This window comes from Eptatretus burgeri, chromosome 2 (assembly GCF_056783735.1).
Source record: "Eptatretus burgeri isolate ZD-2024b chromosome 2, Ebu_testis_v1, whole genome shotgun sequence".
Classification (NCBI taxonomy): Eukaryota; Metazoa; Chordata; class Myxini; order Myxiniformes; family Myxinidae; genus Eptatretus; species Eptatretus burgeri.
Window position 1 is genome coordinate 140,495,022 of NC_140962.1, and position 23,304 is coordinate 140,518,325.

The 23,304-nt window shown below is 44.6% G+C and overlaps 1 protein-coding gene across 1 annotated transcript in view; it reads right to left on the bottom strand.

The window, feature by feature from the left end:
- The window catches only part of LOC147033341 (endosome/lysosome-associated apoptosis and autophagy regulator 1-like), a 218,341-nt gene that overhangs the window by 67,215 nt on the left and 127,822 nt on the right, over positions 1 to 23,304 (bottom strand). The window contains exon 18 of the mRNA XM_085871570.1: positions 19,568 to 19,669. Coding sequence (XP_085727696.1) covers positions 19,568 to 19,669 — 102 coding nt within the window. The remainder of the gene's footprint in view (positions 1 to 19,567; positions 19,670 to 23,304) is intronic.

The following is a 23,304-nucleotide window of genomic DNA, read 5'->3' on the forward strand; positions in this document are numbered from 1 at the left end:
CTTTATAGATGAATGTGAGTAGTTGATCAATATGGTTACCAAAGCCGTCATGCCAGAGAGAGTCCTACATGACATTTGCAGAAGAACTCAGATTGGAGAGGAGTGTTTTGCTCAATTTGTTTCAGATAGAATCATTACAAACAATGTCAACATTTGGGCGCCAATGGAGAAACAGAAGTTGCAGATGTGGTCGTCAAGTGCGATGAAAACTCAGACAAAAAGTGAAGACAAAATTGTGGAACTCCAGGAAGATCGGGCATTGTTTGCCCGTTTACGAGTAGTACCCAAAGCAAGAGATATTGACCTTAAGCAAGCTGTCGGTACCTATGAATTTTCTGTAGTACCGAGGTCGTTGTTTGCAGCCGATGGTTCGCTCCTTCACACCACATCGAAGAGTGACATGATGTTGATACTAGAAAACCTGCCAAAGGTTGAAGCAGTGCCCCAGGAAAATAATAACCAAAGAGTTGATCAAGCTGGAGTCAACTATAAGTGTGTTGCTGTCATCGATGCAATGGCTGATTTACAAACATTGGACAAACCAGAATGCATCAAAACCTGTCATGACCTAGCAAACCACTTCATTGGACGCCACTGGCAGAAGTATGGTGACTACAACGAGGTACATTTGGTGTTTGACCATTATGACACTGGAGAATCTCTGAAAGCTTCAACCCATGAGAGACGTTTGGGTGGTAACGGCAGTGGCGTATCATATTACTGATTCCACATCAATTGGCAAACTAAGCATGCAGCAGTTGCTTGCCCATGTGTCAACGAAAGATGCATTAACCGCCTATTTGGCTGAAAAAGATACTGCAACATGATGTAACAATGGGCAAGTCCCTTGTGGTTGCCTGGCGGAATAAGGCAAGAGCTACACATAGAGCAGTAGTTGACCTCTCAAGTAGTCAAGAAGAAGCAGATACCAAACTCATTTTGCATTCCATTGATGCTTCTGTAAATGGTGCTACCTCTCTAGACATCCACTCACCAGACACCGACGTGCTTGTACTTGCCATCAGACGATACCCCAGTTTATGTCCAAATACTTCCTTTGTAACAGGGGCTGGTCAAAAACATAGGGCGATACCCCTTGAGCCCATCTACAGTGCCTTGGGTCCAAGGAAAGCTGCAGCTCTACTGGGATTTCATGCACTATCAGGAACAGATGTCACAGGAACATTTGCTGGAATAGGAAAGAATAAATTCTGGAAAGTACTGCAGGAACTTGATCCAACTGATGAGATAGTAAATGCCCTTGTACAGCTAGGAACAACAGATGAACTACCTAACACTTTGTTTGCTGCAATTGAATCATTTGTATGCAAGTTGTATCTCCCTAACACAGAGCTGTTGAATGTAGCTGATGTAAGGTGGTGGCTATTCATGAAGAAGCAAGCTCAATCAGAAGGTTTACCTCCAACCCAAGCTGTGCTGCGTAATGGCATCTTGAGAGCACACTACCAGGCCATGATTTGGAATAATGACATCATTGCAAATCCAGATTTGCCAGAACCGCTGGAATGTGGTTGGAATTTCGTAGATGGCCGATATAAACCAGTCATGACAACCTTGCCACCTGCTCCGCAAGCAGTAATTGATCTGGTGAAATGTTCCTGTGCAAAGACACGATGTTCAAGTAATTGCTGCAAATGCAGAAGGAATGGATTGAATTGCACAGATCTTTGTAGCTGTAGTGAGGACTCAGAATCATGTGACAACTCAGAAGACACAGTTCTCTCAGATGATGAAGAAGAGGATAGTGATAGTGAAGATGAGTTATTGTAACTTCCACAAGGATTGGAGCAGGCAATAAACTCTGGCAACCTACCACACAACTAGCATGTAGTATGGACAATGTATCACTGACTCAAAAGGATGAAATATTGATGTCATATTGGCGGTCATTTTGAATTTTCATATACTCATTCCTTGACTTGATAAGTGTATGTTCAACTACTAAACTTAGCCTAACCTCATAGAACATTCATGGCCTTATAGCAAAAATAGGCCTTAATATACGTCCATTTTGAAATGAAAGATGGCTGCCCTCTGCAACACTAAAACTGTAAATATGGCTTTTCATGTTCTTTGGTACCTATATTATATTCAGATAGGCTGATAGGGGTGATCTTTTGTACCATGTTAAGCTAGTCACTGTCATTGAAATGATAATATATATATATATATATATATATATATATATATATATATATCTATATATATATATATATATATATATATATATCTATATATCTATATATCTATATATATATATATATATATATATATATCTATATATATATATATATATATATATATCTATATATATCTATATATATATATATATATATATATATATATATATATATATATCTATATATATATATATATATATATATATATATATATCTATATATCTATATATATATATATATATATATATATATATATATATATATATATATATATATATATCTATATATATATATATATATATATATATATCTATATATATATATATATATATATATATATATATATATATATATATATATATATATATATATATATCTATATATATATATATATATATATATATATATTCAAGAATAAGCCGCAAAGGTGGCCATTTTGAAATTCAATATAGCTGAAAATTTTGAATACAATTTCAGCTGTTCACAAGAAATGTGTATTTCACTAATTTTGAAATGAAAGATGGCTGCCCTCTGCAACACCAAAACTGTAAATATGGCTTTTCATGTTCTTTGGTACCAATATAACATTCATATAGGGGTGATCTTATGAAGCATGTTAAACACATCAGTGTCACTGAAATGATAATATATACATATATTCAAGAATAAGCCATAAAGGTGGCCATTTTGAAACTCAATATGGCCGAAAATTTTAACGGAATTTCATCTGTTCACAAGAAATGTGTATTTCATTAATTGTTTGTCTTGATAAATGTAGATTTTACAACACAAAAAAACAGCTTTTTACGACATTCATATCCACATTCAGGGCAAATATAGACATAAAATGGTGGCCATTTTGAAATCCAAGATGGCTGCCCTCTGCAACACTTTCAAAATTGCCAACATGGTTTTTCATGTTCTTTGGCACCTATTTAACACATTCATATCGGTGGGATCTTCTAATCATCAAAATCCCACAGGATTGCATAGTCTCCCTGACTAGGTACAGAAAGTGCTGTGAGGTGTGGTGGTTTTATCTCAGACTTATTTCCAGTTGTCACTGGAGTTTGTCAGAGGTGTGTGTTGCCCCCACACTCTTCAACACTTGCATGGACTGGATTTTGGAAAAGATGTCAGAGAGCTAGATCAAGCTGTGGTGCATCACTTGGGAATGTCAGGATCTCTGACCATGATCTCACAGATGATACAGTCATCCTTGCAGAAATACTGGATGTCCTTGTAGGGGCCCTCAAAGAACTGAATGAGGAATCTGAGCCACTGGGAGTGGGTTTCCTGAGTCAAAACAAAGATCCAGGCCTCCAATGACATCTTGGATGCTGCCATCTTGTCTGTACCTGTTTTTGGTGAGGATATTGAGGTCACGGAGGGATTCCCTTCCCTTGGCAGTGATATTCATGTCTGCAAGTTGGGAGCCGAAGGTCAATAGCCGTCTGCATTGGACCTGGGGAGTCATGGATTGACTGGATCAGGGGTGTGGGGCTGTTGTTACCTATGCAGGAGAATGAAGGTCCGAGTCGTCAGGTCCTTGGTGCTTCCAGTCTTGTTCTACGGATGTGAGACTTGGACGCTGACAAAGGATCTGAGACAAAGACTTAATTCCTTCAGTACCAGGTCTCTTCGGAGAATCCTTGGCTATCGCTGGTCAGACTGTGTCCAATGAGCGGTTGCCGAGAGAGACTAAAAAGAGAATTGTTACCTGCAGAGTACGTAAGTGTCAGCTGCGGTAGTATGGACGTGTGGCTCTATTTCCTGATGCTGATCCTGCTCACCAGATTCTCTCAGCGAGGGAGTCTCCTGAGTGGAGGAGGTCAATGGGATGATCACAGGACTCATGGTTGCAGCAGGTTGATCGGCATCTCAAGGACATGGGGATGGGCCAGGCATCTGTCTGGGGGATGGCCAAACAGAGGCCCCTGGAGTACTGATGGAAAGTGGACACAGTGACACGCTGCTCTTGCACATGCTCCCATACCTAACCCAACCTAACCTAGGTTACCTTTCTGGGGTCTTAATTCGCCATTTTGTTTAGCCTGCTCAACACTGCCTTGAGTTGGAATAGGCCGCAATGGTTTATTAACGATAAAGCACTCAAAATGATTTTTTTTTCCACTTTCCTCACTCATAACATCAAATGCCTCATCTACATGCCTACGAATCGCGAAATACATCGCTTTTGTAAGTGCTATTGTTTTCAAATAAGAAGCTTGGAGCAATTTCATACATTATATACTGAACAAAAATATAAACGCACCAACCTAAATATCTAAGTCAAGATTGCCATTATGGGAAAATGGTCAAACCGATGATATGTTTGAGCAATGGTTCCTTTGTTTTGCTCAAGACAGATGTTCCCATTGAAATTGACCACTCTGAGTGTGTGGACTGACACGTTGAGTAATCCTTCCCATGACCACCATGGGGCTTAACAGAGTGATGGTCAGTGAGCGTGACCAGGACACAAACACTCCCTATAGCTTGCCCTATAAAAGGCCTCCCCAAAATGTGGACTGGTGCCAAATGTCAACATGCCACAGATGTCACAAATCTTGAGGGAGCGCGTCATTGGCATGCTGAATGCTGGGACGTCAGTACGGGCCGTTGCAGCACACTTCAATGTCTACCACTCCACCATTAGCCGCCTGAGAACGCGCCTCAGAGAGACTGGAAGCACCGTGAACCGCCCACATGCCCGGCGACCACGTGTGACCACCGCCGGTCAGGATCGTCACATGAGGCTGCAACATCTCCGGGATCGACTCCGACCGGCCACGAGGACTGCCGATGAGACTGTCGGGCTGCATAACAGGCGCATTTCAGCCCAGACGGTGCGTAACCGCTTGAGGGAGGCCAACCTCCGAGCCTGCCGACCACACCGGGGACTCGACCTCACTGCAGTCCGGCGTCAGACCCGACTGAACTGGGCCAATGTTCACTTGCGCTGGACCCTCGCACGATGGAGGAGAGTGCTGTTCACCGATGAGTCGCGGTTCCAGCTGTATCGGGCTGATGGCGGACTCCGCGTCTGGCGTCGGGCTGGGGAGCGCTACACTGACGCCAATGTCCTTCGTCGGGTGTCACACGGTGGTGCCAGGGTAATGGTGTGGGCAGGCATATGCCATGGAGAGCGCACTCGGCTTCATTTCATTGAAGGCAACTTGAACGGGCAGCGGTACAGGGACGAGATACTCAGACCCATCGTCGTGCCGTTTGTGCGCCTTCACCATGTGACGTTTCAGCACGACAATGCTCGCCCCCCATGTTGCCAGGATCTGCATGGACTTCCTCGGTGAGGATGACATTGATATCCTCGACTGGCCTCCATATTCTCCCGACATGTCGCCCTTTGAGCACCTTTGGGACGTTCTTGATCGACGCGTACGACAACGTTACGCAGTCCCAGAGAACGTCCGCCAGCTCCGTGTGGCTCTCCAGGAGGAATGGGAAAACATCCCTCAGGCCACCACCGATGATCTGGTGATGTCCATGCGCCGGAGATGCACCGCTCTGCGCGACGCCAACGGTGGACACACCCGCTACTGACTGTGTGAACTCTGACAGTGACACCTCGGTTGTGTCGGCTGTTGTAGCGCAAAGACTGTCGCCAGAATTCTCAAGGAACTCTTTGAAATTTAATGCTCAATTGTCATGGATTCTATAACCAAATTGTTGTGAAGATTTAGTATTAATGAGTTTGAGGTAAAATAGTAACAATCGCTTGGTGCGTTTATATTTTTGCGCTTGGTGCGTTTATATTTTTGTTCAGTATATGATGCGATATTCCACGATCTATTCTCATGGACTAATTTGAGTACAGAATATAAAATAAATGTTATTTGAGTTTGGAGGATCAAATCACGTGGACAAAACTTAAAATCTGTAGTGAAATCTGAAAATGTTAAGAAATCGGCGATGTTTAGTTTTTTTGCGGGTATGTGCCATTACCAATCAGCTTGCTATTGCTTGCCAAGCCAGCCGTTCCTATTCAAACATTTAATTGGAGTACTTGCCCGATGAGAATGTACAGTCGACAGTTGCTACAAGGTAGAGTTACATATGGAGAGATTTGGATATGTAAAGGGACTCTCCCTGGGGTGTGTGTGCATGCCTGCATGCTTGGTTTTGGGCACCATAGTGGCAAAGTTTCATCCTGTATTTTCTGGTAATGATGACGGGTGGTGGGGGTTTTCACTTCGAACCTCAGGAGCGATCATGTTTTTCTTTGTCCTCGTGACTGTTTCTAAGGCAATTGGTTATTTTATATGACTCGGGTATGCTTTATAAAAGTTACATGGTTTCTCAGCAAAGTATTGTTCTGGTTTTGAAAAACTTACCCCAGGGGGAGAGCGCACATGGACACGTAGGTGACCCAAGGATCAGTTATTTCATTAGTCTTTGTTGAGATGGTCCTTGGTCCCTTGTCAAAGGTCTGTTCGGATGCGTTGGCTGGGCTGTATTTCTCCATGGCAATGTCTCCCCCGCCCCTCTGTTACTTGTAATCTTTCTTCCTTTACACCATTGTTCTGTTCAATCCCTCTGCTACTTTCAATCTTCTTTCCTTCACCCCATCGTCCTGTTTTAACGGTCCACCAATCATCTTCCCTCCATCAAACATCCTTTCAATATTCCCTCCTTCACCCCATCGGTCTTGCCTTTGGCCCCGTGGCTATTTGCTCACCCCTCGGTCCGGCAGAATTCCTCTTCGTGTTCCCACCATTCACACATTGTTTAATTGGGCACGTTCGACCGTCTGTGGTTATTAACCCATCGGGTGCTCTCACATGCATGTTCATGACACTTGGTGCTTGTCATGGCCTGAGCGGTGCAGCGCTTCTCACAGGCATGGTACAATGCAGTACAGTGCAAGTGGGTGTTTTGTGCGTATTGGGAGAGGGCTGGGGGCTCTTGTCACAGCTTTTTGCACGTAAAGGGAGGAGTGGGGGCTGTGTTGAAAGGTCCCTCAGAACAGTGTGGTATTTTCCACAAGTGACGTCATGGATCCGCCCTCATCGGCTGTGGACCAATGAGAGAGAGAGATAGATAGATAGATAGATAGATAGATAGATAGATAGATAGATAGATAGATAGAGAGAGAGAGAGAGAGAGAGAGAGAGAGAGAGAGAGAGAGAGAGAGAGAGAGAGAGAGAGAGAGAGAGAGAAAAGGCTTGTGGGAAGAGAGAAGAGAGCTGATGTGAAGAAGAAGAAGAAGAAGAAGAAGAAGAAGAAGAAGAAGCAGAAGGCAGAAGCGAACGGGGAAAGCTCATATGAGCAGGGATGCAAAGAGCTCGTGAGTGAAGAAGAGGCCATTACGGAACAAAAAGTAATTTGCCTGTCAGCGAACATCCATGCCTTGAAGGAGAGGTTGATGATCACAAGAGAATTAGAAGGCAGAAGTGAACGGGGAAAGCTCGCACGAGTCGGAACAAAAAGAACTCCTGATCAGATGGCTCAGAGAGCAGAAAGGCTGAGTGAAGCAGAAAGGCAGAAGTGAACAGGACAAGCTCGCATGAGCAGAAGACTCAGACTGAGAATACGAGAGAGGCTTGTGAGGGAAGGAACAAAAACGTGAGGGTAAAAAAAGGAAGGTTTCACAAGCAGTTAGCGTTGAGCTTCTTCGGAAAAAGAACACTCCTTCTACGAGTGTCATCCTGCCCTCTTGATCCCATTAGCCACGAATGACAAGGAGGGTGAACGATGGCACCTCATCAACAGGAGCCCGAGGCAGAGGAGGGCGTGTCACCTATATAGCTCTTTTCTCCATACATTACTGATTTATATTTTAAAGTGCTTGTTATATTCTTCTCCCCTGAGTGAATGATGGCCAAGTCTTTTTGTGCAAGATTGAATAAGAATACATTTTATGGTTAAAGCTGCTCTTATGTGCCTTCATACATTCTTGCTTATATTATAAATACTTGCTTTTAAATGATTGCTTGCTTATGTGTTTGTAATAAATAATTGTTTGTTCTCACATCCTGTCTGTCTCAGTTGTCTTTTCCTTTATTGGTCCAACACAGTGCACAAGTATAGTTAGACACAAAGTCGTACCCAAACAAATTACTTTGTTAGCCAGCGCACACTCACTGAAATGCTTGGTAGTAATCCAAGTGTGCGCAGAGGGCACGTGACCCGAATTAGCCAGCCGTCCACAGATAAAGTATCACACGAAGTAGTGTAACCCTGCCTGGATTGGCCGTGCCAATCGGCATTCGTGGTTGCCTCGCAACCTACCGGTGCGCAGAGTTATCTGTGCCCGGCGGCCTCAGGATTAGGTGTTCAGGAGTGACCCAAGTGCTCCCCCTCCTGGCAGGCCTCAAATCCCAGATCCACTACAATATATTTGATGACACCCGATTTCTAAGCTCTTTGCTATTTAACGCGTTTTCTAAATTACAGAGCCAATTTTTTTTTCCAACCATAACACGCAGCTGTTTACAATGATTAATGTTTCTGCACATCTCCCTGAAACGTCTATAATGCAATGTTGATTTTATTCATTTATTTATCGAAATTCCCCCAAAACAATGGTGAAAAGTGTTCAAGGTTTTTCCGTTGTATATAGTATGTACTGTTGTCCAGAGTCGGTAATCACACCGACTCCAATCAGCCGATTCCCCAAAAATTGCCGATATTGGCCAAGCACGTGTGTGTGCTCATAAAGCACAGCATTCCCCCCTAACCTCTCCCCCTTAATGTCAGGTCAGGCCAGATTAGATCTGTGACTTGCTACAGGTATCATGTAAACCTGTACTAACCTGTTCCATGTTCAGGTTGTCGGCAACTAAACTGTCTCCCCCACAAGGGTTTTTTTGGTGAGGAGGGTGTTTGGATATGGACACCCAGCAGGATTAAAAACAAAACCTGTCAAAGGGCGAAGGAGCTCCTTTTGAGCCAACGGCCATCCATATCGAGTGCCCAACTGTGTCTGCGGACGTCCTCCTGCAGTTGGGTTACTTCTTATTAGGAGGTTGGTGGCAGGATTTGCACTCCGGCCACCGTAAAACACAAAAACGCAAAGAAATCTGAAAACCCACTCCGTGGGAATACCTCCTGTGCAGTTTCCCTTCACAGGGCAGCTCACCGGATGAGGGGATTGGGGCAAAGCCTTCGGGACCCCCAAACTTTAATGATAGGAGGGAAAGCATGGGGTAGCATTCCCTGGTCAGATTGCGGGAGAGTGTGTCGAAGTGGTGCTGAGGTGTCGTCCACCAGACGGCGGTCTCCTTGGGTTAACCTGAGGTGGTCCCTTCGGGTGGGTGCTTGGAATGTCCTATTCCGAAGAGAGGATGATCACCTGTCTCTGTTATCATCTGAGCTCAAGCGTTTGGATATCGGTATTGCAGCACTCTCTGAGGTTCGGAAACCGGATTGCGGCGAGATCATGGTGGGTGGTTACACCCACTATTGGTCTGGTCGCTCTTATGGTTACCATTCCCAAGGAGTTGCTGTAGCTGTATCCAATAAGCTGACTTCAATGATAATTGAGGTAACACCGGTCAATGAGCGTATCAGACGCAGGATTCGTCACTCCTTCGGTGTCATTTTCCTGGTCTCTGTTGATGCTCCGACTGAGGTGAGTGATCTCACTGTGAAGGATGCATTCTACGCCACGCTCGAGTCTGTGATTGATCAGTGCCCCAGACGAGATACACTTCTAGTCTTGGGGGATTTCAATGCATCGACTTGAACTGATAGGGAATGGTTATGAGACGTGTGTTGGTCCCCATCGGTCAGGAACTATGAACCAGAATAGCACTAAGTTCCTTGACTTTGCAAGAAGTCATGGACTTTTCGTGGCCGGTTCATCGTTTCAGTGCCCACAAGCTCATTGCTGGACTTGGTATTCCAACACTGGCGGTGTGGCAAAGGATATTGACCATGTCCTTGTTGATGGTCGCTGGAGGATGATCCAGAACTGCAGGGTCTACCAGAGTGCTCAGTTCCTCAATACTGACCACCGGCTTGTTGTAGCAACTCTGAAGTTGCACCTTAAATCCAGGAGAATGGTACCATCCTCGCCTAGGCTGGATGTTGGCAAGTTCAAGGATGAGAGGGTAGCTGAGGAGTTTGCGAACAGGCTGAGTGGAGTTGTGAGGAGTCTGTGTGCTTTGGGAGGTCCTGAAGAGTTGTGGAGTGCCTTTAAGACCACCGTCCTTCATGTTGCCGGTGGATGTCTTGGAACTCACCGCAGGGCAAAGAAAAATTTTTGTCTCTCAAGGGACACTGGATACCATTGACCAGAGTTGTAGGGCCAGGCTGAATGGCAGAGCTGAGCTGTTCAGGGAGCTGAGGCGTAAAACTGTATGTGCGCCAAGGGTGGACAAGGAGGCCTATGTGCGAGAAATCTGTGAGGGGGTAGAGCACCACCTGTGGTCAAGGGATTCTCATCCGGCTTGCAGGGGAATTCGCGCATTGTGTTCATCCAAGCCCATCCCTTGGTGTACTGCAGTTAGAGCAGAGGGTGGTAGGCTCTTGACAGAGGAGTCCGAAGTGAAGGCCCGCTGGGCCGGTTACTTTGAGTGCTTGTACCAGGTTGATCCACCAGCTGTCGAGTTGGACGTCAGGGGTGTTACAATCCCTGTTGCTAACCCTCTAATCAATAGTGGTCCACCTTCACTTGTGGAAACACAGGCTGGGGTGAACGGGTTGAAATGGGGTAAAGCTCCAGGGATCTGTGGCATCCATGCTGAACTTCTCAAGGCTGGTGGAAATGCTGAACTCGTGTTGTTGCATGCAGTTCTGTGCTCTGCCTGGAACACAGGCATCATCCCAACTGACTGGAAGAGGGGCCTTGTTGTCCCTCTCTGGAAAGGGAAGGGTGATCGCCAAGACTGCAACAACTACCGAGGGGTGACGCTGCTCTCAGTGCCAGGCAAGGACTTTGCTCAGATAATTCTTGATGGGGCTCGCCACCATCTGCTTGAGCACCAGCGTCCAGAGAAGTCAGGCTTTACACCAAAGAGGTCAACGATTGACCGTGTCCTTGCTCTTCGGGTCCTCACCGAACGCAGACGAGAGTTTCGGCAGGGGCTGCTTGTAGCCTATGTTGATCTCTGTAAAGCGTTCGATTCAGTGAATCGGGATGCCCTCTGGAGGATTCTTGGTCTTTGTGGGGTGCCACCAAAACTGATCGATCTGATGTCTGAACTCTACTCTGGTACTGAGAGTGCTGTGAGATGTGGTGGTACCATCTCTGACTTGTTTCCAGTTGTTACTGGAGTTCGTCAGGGGTGTGTACTGGCCCCCACACTTTTCAGCACTTGTATGGACTGGATTCTCGGGAGGATGTCGGAGAGATCAAGCTGCGGTACATCATTTGGGAATGTCAAGATCTCTGACCTTGAATTCACAGATGATGCAGACATCTTTGCGGAGACTTGATATATCCTTGTGGGGGCCCTCAAGATGCTGAATGAGGAGTCGTAGCCACTGGGATTATGGGTTTCCTGGGTCAAAACTAAGATCCAGGCTTTCAATGACATCTTGGATGCCGCTGTCCTGTTTGTGCATGTTTGTGGTGAGGATGTTGAGGTCGTGGAGGGATTCACTTGCCTTGGCAGTGATATTCATGTCTCTGCCGGCTGTGAGTCAGAGGTCAATAGACGTCTGGGTCGGGCCTGGGGAGTCATGGATTCACTGGATAATGGGGTGTGGCGCTGCCGGTACCTGTGTGGGAGGATGAAAGTCCGAGTTCAGGTCCTTGGTGCTTCTCGTCTTGCTCTATGGATGCGAGACTTGGACTCTGACCAGGGATCTGAGACTTAATTCCTTTGGTACCAGGTCTCTTCGGAGAATCCTTGGCTATCGCTGGTCGGACTTTGTGTCCAACGAGCGGTTGCTGAGAGAGACTCAAATGAGATTTGTTACCTGCATAGTCCGTGAGCGTCAGCTGCGGCTGTATGGACATGTGGCTCTTTTTCCTGACGCTGATCCTGCTCACCAGATTCTCTCAGCGAGGGAGTCTCATGAGTGGAGGAGGCCAGTGGGCCGACCACGTGCCTCATGGTTGCAGCAGGTTGATCGGCATCTCAAGGAGATGGGGATGGGTCAGGCAACTGCCTGGGGGATGGCCAGACGGAGGCCTCTGGAGTACCAGCGGAAAGTAGACGCAGTGACGCGCTGCTCTGGCGCATACTCCCATACCTGACCTGACCTCTCCCCATCCCTCCCCTCTCTCTCCTCCCTCCCTCCCTCATATTCTCTCATTCATATTCTCTCTCTCTTTCATTTTCAGCACAATATAACAGACTTTCAGCACAACATGGGATCAGTGCTTTAATACAGCAGAGTGTTTATGATGGGATTACCAAGTTATAAAACGGTCAAACAATTGTCAATGATGATGAACGATCTGGACTCCCAACCACTTCCACAATAGAAGAAAACATTGAATGAGTCCGCGCCATGATTCTGGAGAACCGACGGTCGACTATTGATGAAGTGGCACAACATCGGAAGATCAGTCATGGTTCTGCACATTAAATCATCAATAACCCACTTGGCTTTCATAAAGTTTCTGCAAGATGGGTTCCAAAACAATTCACAGAAGAGCATAATCACCATTGTATGACAATCTGCCAAAGCCTTGTGAACCGCTTTCATCATTAAGGGAATGGCTTTTCGAGATGCATTGGCACTGGAGACGAGACGTGGATCCACCATTACGATCTAGAGCGCAAACGTCAGAGTATGGAGAGGAAACATCCGACATCACTCGTCAATAAGTTGTTCAAAAGTCAACCATCGGCCGGAAAAGTGATGTTCACACTTTTATGGGACTCAAATGGCCCAATTTTGGAACACCATCAAGAGGGGGGCACAACAGCAAACAGTGTCTGATATTGTGAAATGCTTCGGAACCAGTTGAAACCAGCTATTCAATGGAAATGCCAAGGGCTGCTGTCAAAATGTGTTGCCTTGTTGCATGGCAATGCCCGTCCACACACTGCCATCCATACTGTGGAAACCCTCCAGCAATTGAACTTTGACGTGTTGGAGCATCCTCTGTACAGTCCTGACCTGGCCCCTTCGGACTTTCACCTGTTTGGTCGACTCAAAGACGCTTTAAGAGACTGCCACTTTGCCAGTGACCAACAAGTGAAAGAAGTGGTGCATGTACATAGCTTGTCACTCAGCCAAAAACATTTTCTGCTGAGGGCTGCATGCAGAAGGTTGTGAGCTGATAGTCACCCTCCTATTCAACACACACAGTCCATGTGGATGGAAAAATGATGCTCTTGTGCATGCTCAATTGTCGTGATATTAATTTAAAAAATATACACGACCGGTCAAAAGTTTTAGAACACCCCATTTTTCCAGTTTTTTCTGAAATTTAAGCAGTTCAAGTCCAGTGAATAACCTGAAAGGGTACAAAGCTAAGCGGTAAACTACCAGAGGTTAAATAAAAAAGTTTAGGTTACCAAAAACTGAAAAATAATGTAAATTTGAGTTGTTAAAAAAGGTCCTTTTCAGGAAACAAGTAATGGGTTAGCAACTGCAGCTGTTCTGCAGCAATGGAAGTAAATTAAGCCTTGAAAGTTGATGCAAACAATTCCTACAGGTGTCCTAACTTTTGTTGATTAGTTACAAATCCTCTGTCTGTATAAAAGCAGTGTTGGAACAGACTGTGTTGCTTCACCCTCTGAAGCATTATGTTGACACAATTGCACTGCAGGACGTAGTATATTGCTATCATAATGGCAAGAAAAAGACAATTAACAAAGGAAGACAGACAGACAATTATAACCTTTAAAAGTGTAGGTCTTTCCTTTGGGGAAATTGCAAAGAAGCCAATGTGTCAGTGAGTACAGTTTCCTACACCATCAAAAGGCACTTGGAAACTGGAGGAAACTCTGACAGGAAGAGGTCTGGCAGACCCAAAGCCACAACACAATCAGAAGACAAGTTTCTGAGAGTCAACAGCTTGCATGATAGGCAGCTCACAGGAAAGCAGCCTCAAGCACAGCTTAACACTGGTCGAAGTAAGGAAGTCTTAGTTTCAACTGTGAAGAGAAGACTTCGAGCTGCAGGTTTGACAGGTCCAGTGGTAGTAAGAAAGCCATTGCTAAAATGGCAAAATAAGAAAAAGAGGCTTGCCTGGGCCATTAAGCACCACCAGTGGATGACTGAAAACTGGAAGAAGGTCTTAAGGACCGACGAATCAAAATTTGAAATCTTCGGTTCATCACACAGGGCTTTTATATGCTGTTGAGTGGGCGAAAGGATGATTCCTCAGTGTGTGACACCAACTGTCAAACATGGAGGAGGAAGCATGATGATCTTGGGCTCTTTTGCTGGATCCAGAGTCGGCAACTTACACAGTGACTGGCACCCTGAACCAAAAGGGCTACCACAGCATTTTGCAGCACCATGCAATACCCTCTGGTCTATGCCTAGTTGGTCAGGGCTTCATCCTACAGCAAAATAATGACCCAAAACATACCTCCAGGCTATGTCAGAACTACCTTAGAAGAAAAGAATGAGACAGTAGGCTTCAAATCATGGAATGGCCAGCACAGTCTCCAGACTTAAACCCCATAGAGCTGGTTTGGGATGAACTGGACAGAAGGGTGAAAGAAAAGCAACCTACAAGTGCAACACATTTGTGGGAACTTCTGCAACAGTGTTGGGAATAACTTTCCGAACAATATTTGATTTCCATTGTAGAAAGAATGCCTCGAGTATGTTCGGCTGTTTTCTCTGCAAAAGGTGGCTACTTTGACGAGTCAAAAAATGAGATTTAATTTTGTTCAACAAAACAATTCCATGATTTCTTTTTTATCTGCAATTGTTTATTTGTTCTATGCTTTAATTTCAGAGTACATTGCAACATTAAACTGCTAAAATTTCAGTAAAAACTGGAAAAATGGGGGTGTTCTAAAACTTTTGACTGGTAGTGTGGAGTGCAGATACTTTTTGACTCACCCTTATACATTCCCCATGATTACTCGATCATAATTGTGACGTTTCACGTCGATTGATGAAGCGGTTCAAGAGAATTTTTTTTTAATGATTTTCGTTCAATTCAAGATGGCTACCAGACAATGTGACCTATTAATTATTCGTGAACACCCTGATATCCCCAAGGCTTGGGAAACATGGGAGAAGTTTCCCCTAAATCTATCAAGCCATTCTGCAGAAGAAAATTTTTAAAGGTATATTCTTCAAAAAAAAAATAATAATCATAACTGCAAAACCATGTGACCATGTGACCTTCAATTTGTTTTCCTCCATGTACAATTTAACCCTAGATGACCATCAACATTTTTCATACTGATCAGATAAAGCATTTGACATGCAATTATGTCATAAAGCCACCTATGACATTATCAAAAAATTACTTATTTCCCATGGGGAGTTTCGGATATACAAAGGTCCCAAGTTTTTCCTTTTTTAAAACATGGCTGCCACACCACGTTACCTACGTCATAATTATCATTAAAACATTATACATGAGTAGTCGCACTTTTATTGAAAATTGTGTGTCAATCGGATAAGCGGATGCAGAGAAAACTAACATGGACGGACGGACGGACAACCCGAAAACATAATGCCTCCAATGACTCAATCACCAGAGGCATAAAAATAACTCGTTTGAAGCAAAGGCATACCCACTGCCAATGTGGATATACATACAATGATTATATAGATTGGATATAATCCAATTGCACTGGCCGATCAGCTGAATGACAGAGGCCTGAAGCCCAAGGGCTGAAATTTGAGGCCTATTCTTACGATGGCCTTCACAAGGCCAATGGCACTTCTTGGCTCCAATCTTTTGATATTTGAGGATTTTTTTTAAAAATCACTTTTAACAGTATCTTTTCTCTCATTGGAGAAAAAGAGCAAATTCATATTTTAGGGATTGGGACATTTTACACTGAAGGGACAACTTATAGGGAGGGCATGGCAATTGTGAACATGACAGCTCCGGAGGTTTTTGGCTTCACATAGCACAAACATGACAGCCGTATGATTTTTTTTTTCAGGTTACAATTGTGGGTGGAGGCAGACATGCTGTCCAACCAATGGGTGAAAAGGAGCATGACACATGGACGGACGAACAAACGTATTATTATAGGGACTATCCGTAAAATATGGATTTATGACGGGCCATTCTTGGCATCAAAAGGATCCTTTGCTGGTTTTTATACCAAGAGGATGATGCAAACTCAATGATGTGTACATTTGAGGTACATTTTGTGCGTGTGCAAACAGAATGAATATCTAATCTTGCTGGTAGTATAGCATATAAGCTCTCACATTATAACAATTGTGCATTTTATGAGAAAAGCATGAAATTTCTAGCATAGTTAGAATATACCATAATGTTTATTTTCAGATGTGGAGGGAAGTCAGATTTGACCTCTGAGGACCGTGAGGTCAAATCCAAGATAGCCGCAAGTCCACTGGGTCTAATGTTCAAACGCGCTTAATTTTGGAGCCAAACAGTGCAGAAAAACATTTAAAGTGTCATTTCCAACTAAATTGGGGATGCCTATTCATTTGATGATACGTTTGAGATCACCAGAATTCAAGGAAATGCATTTAGGTCAAGCTCAAGGTAAAAATTGACCAAAAATAAGCAATCAGTTGAAATTTGTAAATGAACACCCAGTGGTGTCTCATGTTTGAGATGTCATTTTAAACAAATCATAACATGCCCATATATTTCATGATCATTTTCAGGTTAGCAGAAGAAGTCATACATTGAGGTCAAGGTCAAGACTGAAGTATCCCAAGTATGTCGATATCTGAAGACAAAGGACTTCAATGCGCCGGCTGTACAAGTTCCCGTGAGACCTTCCAACCTCCTGGCTGCTGCAGCTGCCACAGGAGATGAGTATGCATGGCTCGGCAAAGTCAAGACAGCTGTTTAAAAGTCCACCATGGATGTCTGGATATCGTGGTCTGCCAACCACGCTGACGTGCACCAAGCTGTCATCCCACCTCCAGCAATCAACACACTATTGCCTCTGTTTCTTGACAACACACACTCAGTGGCAATGATGTGGCACTCCATGGACATTGTCAAGGCAACAGTTCAGCACTCGAACCCTGGTCAGATTCCTGTCCTTGTTTCTGACCAACCACTGTATGCTCTTGCTAAGGAAGTCCAGTGGACCTGGCCAGCCACTCACAGAGAGGATCACTTCGTGATCATGTTCAGTGGTGTACACATCGAGATGGCCACGTTGAAGTTGCTGGGAGACTGGCTGGAAGACAGTGGCTGGACGAATGCCCTGGTACAGGCTGACATTGCAAGTTCTGGAACAGCAAATTCCTTCATACATGCCAGCCATGTCACCAAGACCCACCATGCACACCAGGTCACAGCTGCAAACCTTTATACACTTCTCCAACAAGTTTACAGTAAAGACTGCACATCGCATGATACTGATGCCATGCAACCTGATAGTCTGCCGTTTGAGGAGTGGTGCACACAGCGAGCAGAGGCCAGTGTCCACTTTGACTACTGGCTTAAGACCCTGTCATTGGAGCTTCTCTTGCTGCGGTACACTAGGTCACTTCGTGAAGGTAACTTCCAGCTGTCCGTGGAATCCCTGACGCAGATCATGTCCTGGATGTTTGCCCTAGATCACATGCACTACTCCAGATGGCTTCCCGTACCCATCAGTGACATGACTACTCTCGCTGAAAAACACCCAGATGTCCAAGCAGAATTCAAGTCTGGAAATTTCATGGTGCACAAAACCAGCAACGAGTTCTCTGCCATGGCACTTGACCAGTCCCATGAGCAGAACAATGCAATGGTGAAAGGTTCTGGTGGGGCTATTGAACTGACTGGCAATCCAGGAGCACTCAGACGCTGGATGGTAGCAGGGCCGGAAAAGGATCAATGTTACTGCTGGAGCGATTTGTGGTGTTGATGTACGACCGAATCAGAGAGAGTACGGAAGTGAATGATGCCAGGAAACAGCTCTTCACACAGAAGTCAAGAACTCCAGAGAACATTCCTCCAACCCAGGCAGTACTCAAGCAGCACATCAAGCGCACTTGCTACCAGGCCAACTGTTGGAACCAGGCATTGTTCCTGGATTCTGAGATGCCAGATCCATCTGACTGGGGCTGGACAAGGGAAACAACTGGGTGGCAGCCGCTTTGGACCACTCTCCCTGAAGCATCAAAATCGTGCCATGAATTGATCCACTTTCGCTGCGAGAAAGGGTGCACTGGACGCTGCAAGTGTGCCAAAGCTGCACTTAAGTGCACTGCACTGTGCTTCTGTTCTGGAGACCGTTAGATTTTGATCATTACCAATAGGATATTCGGAAATTGTGGATAGTGCTGATTCGAAAATTAGTACGAGTGGAAGATTGATAGTTATTGTGAGCTACATTGATCCATACTAGTTTGCGGGATAGAAATGATATTTCAAAGGAAGTTGTTATGCAATTTGGTAGAAATATGTGGATATCAAGTGCTAATAGTGTCAAAATGGAAGCAAAGTTTCACAATTATTGCATAGGTCCAATCCAGTGTCCAAGCTAAAATAAATGTATTGGTAAAAGAATGTCCAAAAGTTTTTAATGTAATTTGACCTTGACCTTTATCTAAATGCATGCCCTTGGGTTATGGTGATCTCAAAAGTATCACCAAATGAATGGGCATCACAAATTTCGTTGGAAATGACACCTTAAATGTTTTTCTACACTGTTTGGTTCCAAAATTAAGCGTGTTTGAACATTAGACCCGGTGTACTGGCGGCCATCTTGTATTTGACCTCTCACGGTCCTCAGAGGTCAAATCTGACTTCCCTCCACATCTGAAAATAAACCTTATGGTATGCACTAACTAGGTTAAAAATTTCATGCTTTTCTCATAAATTGCACAATTGTTGTGGTTATCCACTACACTATGGTGAACGCAAGGTTCAATCTACATCGACAGACAGGTAGAACAATGGATGAAAACAACAGGGCAAACCAGTGAAAAATGGATGAAAAATGAAAACAAAACAACAGGGAAAACAACAGAAAACAACTCACAGCCGGCAGGGCAGTGATTGAGGTAAGCTAAACGCTGTGGGAAGCAAGGTGAAGCTGACGTTTCGGGCATTAACCTTTTATTGGAGAAAAAGAGCAAATTCATATTTTAAGGATTGGGCAGGATTATCCAAATTGCCTGTTGCTCAGCTCATGACAAATGTATTCATAATATGTTTGTGAACATTAATCTTTGCACAATTCCATCACAGTTGCACTTTTTTTCTCTCGAACTCCCATATAACCTAAATTTACTTTTCACATCTAAAATATAATTTTACATCTATTTTCAGACTTACTCTGAATCTCACACTCACCTGCTCTGATTAGCCAACATACCTTGGTGCTATAAACTCTCCATCGATTGGTCTGGCAGGAGCACAGCGAAGGCGGATTGTCGTCGTGCGGCCATTTTGGCACGATGGCGTTGCATCAGAAGAGCTTAAGGGTGGAAGCGAAAGTTAACCTCAGCAAACAGAATGAAATAAATCAGGTTGTCATTTTTTCAGGTTTCTCAGCATGCCACATTCCTGTCTAACTCTTCTAATAATGTAATGGGAAGTCAAATGGCTGGTTTACCAAGTCACCTTATTGCAAGTGCATTGCTAAACATAGTTTATTTTGCATGAGTAAACATAGTTTTACCCAATACCAAGCTAATGTGGTCAAACCTCTAAAGTCTCCCACCATTGTTCAAAGGGTGGTCACGTTTGTGTCCGATACACACTCCCCCTTCCATAAGGAGCCATGTTTTTGTGGGGTTTTTTGATGCTAAAAAAAAAAGTTGATACTATAATGTTGGACAGTCCTCAGAGAAAAAGCTAAACATCTTAACACTGTTTTTACTGAAAAGGACAAGGTCCCACTTTTCCCCTCCCATTTTTGACACAAGAGCTCTCTGCAGCATGTGGATTTTTCTCCCATCAAGTTTGAAAAGCTGAGCCAATCTTCACACCTCCTCAATCTTCTCTCGGTCCTTATCTGATGGCATCCTGTCTGCATATTGGAAATTTACAAATGTCATGCCTTTTCGCCGCGAAGCAGCAGCTGAGACAATGGGAGAGGGAGAGAGAGACTCAGTGAAAAAAAATAAAATACACGAGTCCACACGGAAGCCAGCACCTGAAGGTGGGCAGTACAGGCACGTGCATGCCCGTCGCACTCACTCAGACGAACCAGCCACCCGGTGTTCGCATTGGACGATGCTCGCAGCATCACACCACTATGGTAAGCCAAGACAGTCGGCCAACCTTCGGTGGTGCATGTTGTACGCGCTCAGACAAAACAGTCCACTCCCTATCTCAAGGCCCAGTCACACCTTGACGTTTTAGCCAGCTTATGCTGATTTTTGAAAAATTTGTCTAAAACGCTGGCACATGTCGAATACGTTATGGGTAAGTTTTGGAAACATTGAGAGCACGCTGAAAAACACTGCCATATGTCGTAATACGCTGGCTTTCATCATTGTACTTTGCGGTTGTCCTCAAATTTTAGCATGCTTGAAATTTTACGACATGCCAGCGTATGACTCACAAGTTCCGCAACGCTGGCCATAAGTTGTAGGCACGTTATGCGATCGTTGACACACTTCGACACATGTTAATCATAAGTCGAAACACGTCGAGGTAATGTTTAGCGTACCCGAAACTTATTTCTAACCTATGAGTAATGTGTTGTAGGCACGTTATGCGATCGTTGACACACGTTACTTGTAAAATACTCATAAGTGGAAACACGTCAATGTAATGGTTAGCGTCAGTGTTCCAGACCTCCTGGTTTTTTTTTTGTTGTTTTTTAAAAAAGGTGGTTCGAATCGCCCCGGATCCCTCTTCTTGCCGAGTCTTGTTATTTCTGGTTAGAGAAATAAACGTTTTTTTTTTGTTGTTTTTAAAAAAAAAAAACAATTCTTCAGTATGACGGTCATGTAGACACTTCGATTTCTCGTGCGGTTATGATTTAAATCGTTGAGCGGCAGCCTATTAATTATATTATATTGTTACGTTTGAGGGGGGGTATGCATTCAAAGGGTAATTAAGATGTTTAATTAGGTATGCCATGCTGTTCGAGTGTACCAGGATCTCGATGTAATAAGTAGCAATTCAGTGGTGATAAGTTGTCTAGTAAATGTCCATTTCTTCAAGGGGGAAATGATAATTGTCACGTAATTAGATAGGGACACGGGATAGGGTAAGTGTGTCTGCGTAAACCCCTTTTAGTAGTCCCTGGAGGCTTGCCGTGACGTCACAGGACAGTGCTGCGGATGGCTCCGCCCCGTGATCACGATTGGCGGAAGGCGATGGCGCAGGGCCAATAAAACGGCTCGATTGGAAGTGACGAGGACGGGAGGATAAAAAGGTTCTGTTTGGGGTCGAAAAGGAAGAAGAAGAAGATCGGGACGGAAAAACTGTTCTGGTGGAGGCTGTTGTGCTGGGAGCGTGCGGTGTTGTTGCGCTGATTCGATCCTGGTTTTCATCGTGTCTCGAGGCCTTCCTGTGCCTCGTGCCTCACCTCGGTTGGCTCTGGGGTTCTGCTGGCTCGGAGTACGGGGTCGAACGGCGGGCGGACCTGCCTCCCTCTCCTGCTTGCAACTTGGCGCCAGAACTGGTTCCCTGGCGGCTGTGAGTGGACTTGGGCCAGGACCAGGAGGTCGACAGCACCACGGTGTCTCCTGCCCCTGACGAGCGCAACGCCAGCTCGTCCGACGCCAATCCAGGGACTGTTGCGTCTACACCACGGGCCAGCCTGACCACCAGGACCAGCTACGTTTTGTTTGTGTGTGTGTGTGTGTGTGTGTGTGTGTGTGTGTGTGTGTGTGTGTGTGTGTGTGTGTGTGTGTGTGTGTGTGTGTGTGTGTGTGTGTGTGTGTGTGTGTACCTGGCGCCTTAGAGGGTTTGAGATTGGTATATCCATTGGAATTGTTTGCGTTTTCCCCACGCCCGAACCCACACCACCATCCCGTCGAATCGCCCCGGATCCCTCTTCTTGCAGAGTCTTGTTATTTCTGGTTAGAGAAATAAACGTTATCAACTTAGTGAAAAGCGACTCGTGCCACCTTCCTCGTCCCGTTTGCGGTAGAGCGATTAGAACCGCCATCTTTGGGTTATAAATAAATAAACAAACCGCCTCCATCGTTTCGGCTCATTCTACGTTTGCGGGACTGTTCAAGTCCCGTGAACGTCACAATATTATAACCGCAGTAGAAATCGAAGTGTCAACATCACCGTCATACCGAAGAAAAAAAAACAAAAAAAAAAACAGGGAGTCTGGAACACTGACGCTAACCATTACCTCGACGTGTTTCAACTTATGAGTAACTTACAAGTAACTTTTGTTGACGTGTGCCAACGATCGCATATCGTGCGTACAACTTATTCCCATCGCATGTGGAACATGTGAGGCATATAGCAAGTACGTCGTAAAATGTTTAACACGTTTAAAAGTACAAGACGTACTCCACTTACTACGACGTATGATAGCGTACTTTAGCGTTCTATTCACGTATACCAAACTTACCCATACTGTATTCAACGTGCGCCAGCGTTTTAGACGCATTTTTCAGAGGTCAGCATACGCTGGCAAGATCGCCAAGGTGTGACTGCAATGTTGACACCTACATTTCTCCGGCGGTTATGATTTGAATCATTGTGTGGCAGCCTTTTAATAGGCTACGCCACGTGATCGTCGGTGATACATGCAGCACGCTATGCATAAGTTAGACTATCGTTGGGCATAGGTTGTGAACGCCGACAACAGGCTAAGCATTCGTTGGCATAAGTTATCTATAAGACAACGAAACCTTGTTTGTCCATTACTAATATGTTATGCATACGACCAACTCGTTATGAATACGTCCGAATCTTTTTTTAAAAAAACATCAAAAGTTCAGCGTAAGCCAGCGTTTTGCATACATTTTGATACGTTGCCATTGCTGGCTAAAACGTCAAGGTGTGACTGGGCCTTAAGCAATGAGATGTAATTAGTGTTGATGACCCTAGGCATCATTTATCATCAGTTTGGCTTCCACCCGAGCTATTCTACCAGGGAAACATTTATATCCAAGAATAGATATATGCAAA